The sequence below is a fragment of the Haliotis rubra genome, unplaced genomic scaffold (genome assembly GCF_003918875.1).
Source record: "Haliotis rubra isolate DU_JTF1 unplaced genomic scaffold, ASM391887v1 Scf1933, whole genome shotgun sequence".
Classification (NCBI taxonomy): Eukaryota; Metazoa; Mollusca; class Gastropoda; order Lepetellida; family Haliotidae; genus Haliotis; species Haliotis rubra.
In genome coordinates this window covers 35,188-39,912 of record NW_025765929.1, presented here as the reverse complement: position 1 = coordinate 39,912, position 4,725 = coordinate 35,188, and the positions used below count along the sequence as shown (strand labels likewise).

At 40.1% G+C, this 4,725-nt stretch overlaps 1 protein-coding gene across 1 annotated transcript; it reads right to left on the bottom strand.

Annotated features, from left to right (window-relative positions):
• Positions 1-3,930: 3,930 nt before the first annotated feature.
• LOC124274704 (probable S-adenosylmethionine-dependent methyltransferase At5g38780) lies at positions 3,931-4,464 on the bottom strand. The gene has a single exon (XM_046710069.1). The coding sequence runs from the start codon at positions 4,462-4,464 to the stop codon at positions 3,931-3,933; it is 534 nt and encodes a 177-aa protein (XP_046566025.1).
• Between the last annotated feature and the right edge of the window lie 261 nt (positions 4,465-4,725).

Sequence of the window (4,725 nt, the reverse complement as noted above, 5' to 3'; positions counted from 1 at the left end):
TTCTAGGGTTCACCAATGGCTTTGACATTGATAAATATATAATATACTCTTAAAACAAATAAACTTGACATGCTGTTTTAGAGTTTACTTCACTGAGTGCATATAACTGATTTTAAAACATGACATCATTGCTCAGTTACAGTAAAATCATCACTTACATATGAGCATGCTTAGCAGCGGTGACCCATAGAAGAAAGGAGATGCCGAATGCCGTCTTGAGGAACGCCTTTGATACACTTGCCGAAGTGCTGGTGCAGTTCTGGTTGTGTCTGCGGTGGCGGATTACGCTGGCGCAATCGTGGATCACAAGTTCCCCACAGGTGTTCAATGGGGACAAATCCGGTGATCGAGAAGGCCAAGGTAACAACTGAACATTGTTTAGCTTGAGGAAGACCCACAAACACGTGCAACGAGGTCGAGCACCGTCATGCTGCCACATCATGCTGCGATGTCCGTGTTTTGCAAACGGCCGATGGCGTTGTGTCGTTGGAGCTTCTGTCAGTCTTTTTCATTCTCTTGTCGTCAATAGTGGCCCAAAGCAATGCATGTAGAGTACCATTGATGTGGCATTTTAAAGCCTTACAGGCATAGGCTTCAGCCTCAGGGTGATACACAATTTCATGATGCTCGTGCATTTCATGTAGGAGCGTTTTAGCGACTCACTACTACATACGTGAGTGTAACGTTACGTTTTTGTAAAACGTTTCTTTTTCAAATGTTTTGTGGTCGGCAATCATTCCCCCACATGCTGGGCTTCAGCATGGATTGGTTTGTGTCAAATATTTTCCTAAAATTCAAATTTGTCCTATGTCAAGTTTCTCTTTTGGAGAGTATATATAAATACTATGTGTTTCTACGATTAAAATGCCATAGTACATGTGAATCGCTTCCCGTTGAGTGGTGTGTCATTGAGGGTTATTGCTGGGAGATGACTGATGGGAAGATTGCAGAAGGGGAACGTCGTCGTGAGTTTGGAATAATGGCGTTTGCCGTTCGTGTGCACATACTATAACATGCAGATGCACATCAAACTATAAAATTATTTCGTGTACATTCCACACGCCATTAAATGAAAAATACAATGACAATAACAAGCCCACATATTCTGATAGCTTAAAATCGTAAGCTACAGATTGTAACTATATCCAAAAAGTCACATGTTTAGTTATAAATTGCCAGGCAAAAGAACGTACTCAAGCATTTTCGATGGTGATTAAAAAATAAAATAACGAGAAATTGTTATTTGATGATGACATACTTGATAGGGTATCAGAGTTGTTTTAGACCTTACGTTTGCTGTGTTTTGGCGACCGTTTGTAGTCCACAACTGTGATATTCCCTGAAAAATACGTCATAAATCTCGGTATCACACCAGCTTCATGTTTGTAAAGTTATGTTTACGGAATTTCTTTCATTCAGACAATAGGCAAATGCTCCTTTTGCACCATTGTCAAACATTCTGGTTAAAAGAATATACTTAGAATGAAAGTATCAACAGATGATGAAATCTGATTGGAATCTTTGACCACTGTTTAATCAACTGTCATGGTATCTGGAAAGACGTGCATACGAATCTGTGATGACAAAGTATGCGCTAGGCACACAGGCTGTGAGTGCACCAACCTACTGGACTATCAGAGGAGCTGAAAATGTATTCATACAGTTAGTGTAACGGTCTGTCGTTGACTCAAATTTTTATCCCATGATTATAGATCGCAACACAGCTTGGTGTCCAATAGTTTTATTTAAGGAGACCTGTCCTGGTCTCTGTAAAACATTGAGGATTTAAAAATAATTCGCAAATTGTGTCAATTTTAGACTACAATCGCAAGGGAGAATCACACATATCCTGAGGACACGAAACTGGCACCGCACCGTATCGCATCCAATATGCCATGTACTTCACTTCAGCGAACAATTTACCTACCTACATTTACAGTTAGTTTTGATGAAATACCACTGACTGGCTGTTATTCTGACAAAATGTGTTAAATGTACTACAACTGTGTTAAATGTACGCACGATGGTACCACACAGCACCTGTGTGCAGCCTGCTTTTACTAAATCATGGTTATGGTACACTTGTACGTTTTAAGTGAAGCTGATCAGTGTTCCCTCTTCGTATTGCATACGTTGATATGAACTGCTGTATTGGTAACAGACATATACGGTTGCTACTGCAACGTTTGTGGAGGTTTGTGTATTCATTAGTTATTGTTGTATTTGGCATATATAAATAAAGTAAGCCACATCGTGAGAAACTTCTTTGTCCGTTACACATTATGTCAAGGGAAGAAAATCAAATCAAATGAACAGACAATCAAGAATTAGTTTACTATATCGAAGACAGATATCGAAACACACCCTGAAAACACATCGCCTGCAACTAGGGGCAGACCGTAGGACACAATTAAAACAGAACTATAAGATGTGACATAACTGAGACACGCTTTTAGCACTTGCTGAACATGCTGGAATAACGATGACTGCCACACATAAAAGTGAGTGAGTAAGTGAGTTTACTCTTGCGCCGCACTCAACAATATTCCAGCTATATATCGACGGTCTGTAAATAATTGTGTCTGGTCCAGACAATCTAGGTGATCAAGAGAGGATCGATCTACGCAATTGAGATTCCCGTTAGTCCCATGTGTGTGTGTGTGTGTGTGTGTGTGTGTGTGTGTGTGTGCCTTTGGTGTCCAATGTTCATTCGTGGTTGTGACGCATGTTACATCTCCCAAAGAATATATCATGTTAAATAGTCATGTTATACTTCCCTTCAACGTCTAATAGGGAGATCATAGGCACAACATGATTGTATCTCTGTGATATGCGGCACTGGAAGGAACTTACGTATTAAATCACTGATTAATCTTGTCTCTCAACAGCCGTCCTAGTATTGACTTTCACATTGTTGCGACGAAGGTTGCCAACACTTTAAGACTCACAAAGCAACCTACCTTCGGTTGTTGGCAATCTATAGTCTTTTTATATTGTATTGTTCACTTTAATAATATCGTTTTATGACAACATTCTAGTTTTACTTTGACATCTGTGATACACTGGTAGTTTTACTATTCTTCATCAATATGGCCGATGTGATGATAAATATTAACTCACTCACTTTTACGTACAGCGGTGATCATGATGTCAGACACGTGGTTGTCTGGTCCACTTTCTCTTAATATACAGACTGCGGCCATACAGCTTGAATTCTTGTGTTGGTGTACAACATCTATGTAAAAGATAATTCGAACTTTTTTTCTTGACTAAAATATTACTATACCTTTGTTAAGAGTTAACGCCACACCCATATTTTGTGTATTTTCTACACCTTCTTCATCAAAGCATATGCTGTATAAAAGTCATTCTTAAACAGTTCAGGATTCATTGTTGCAATTTCCATGACGACATTGGCGTACAAATCATCGACAATTTGTTTCTTTTCTTTCAGTGATCGAGTGTCTGAGAGACCTGCCATGAAGCTGTGGTTGCTCCAGTTCCGGTGGGCCGACACCATCATTTCGGCAAACTCCTCCCTGTCATCAATTCCCTCCTCGTCTTTCTTCTGTTTCCATGAAGAATAGTAAATGTTTTTGTTTAAAATTATTTCGGATGACAAAAGACGCAGTCCTGATGCTGTGATCTGGGAATTCTCTGCTTCGAATGGCTCTCGCATTTGCAGAAGATTCCTCAAACAAAACGAGATATTTGTTTTAATAAATTCTTGTCTTGTGATTTTGCCAGAGACTGTGAATGATTTCCATACTTCTGTCATCTGAGTCACTAATCTTTCTGCAGAAAACCTTACTTGACAAGTCTTTTGATCCATATAAGCAGCAGGCGCACCAACAAAAAGTACCCCACCTTTTTTCAGTTCCTTACTCCTCATCAGCAGGAATTTCTCCCAGTCCATTTGGGCCTGTTTCCTCAAAGCTCCCTTTCTTCCTCAAGGCTGTCGTTACAAACGTAGATGGAGTCCCTATAAACTGTGGGCGGTTGAGACAGCCAGTGTACGGACATCATGCACATGATGAAATGCATGGAATTAGAAGGTACACATTGTTTGTAGAAGTCTGTTCCACAAGCAAAAGCATACACGTTGTCCATCGACAAGAGGTAGGATGGCGGCTCGGGAATAATTCCTGTCAAGCGTCGGAAGAGTGAGTTGAAATCATTTCTACCTTGATCTTCATGAATAACCTGAAACTGGGTATCAGGGCCGTGTCGTTCTTTAAGGAATTCTAATAGTCTCCCAAGAAAGACCATGGAACTACCACCGTCTGCTGTGCCATAATCTCCTATGCTGAACACTGAACCTTTTGGAAAAGGAATGGAAACGGCTAATTTGAAAACTTTAGAGTGTATTGGCTCTATATATCCAGCATGTAGGTTTCCAAGAGTGGCTCCATAGCTTCCAGATCCACTTTCTCCATAAGGAACAAACATGGCTGCTTTTGGCATTGTTGGAGAATATCTTGCAGACGTTGATACATTGACAGTTGAACTGAGTAATCCTGAAGACATGTCTGATGGTTGAACTGAGTGACTCACACTCTTGATTGTTCTGTTGTGTTAGTTTTCCGTAAGCTGAAATGAAGAAATGTGAGATAGGACGAGTATCACAATCGCTTCAAGAGTAACCAGTCGCTGCAATGTTTTATATTTGGGGACAGAAATAACAGCTGATAAAGATACACTTCACAAGCTACAATCATACGCCTG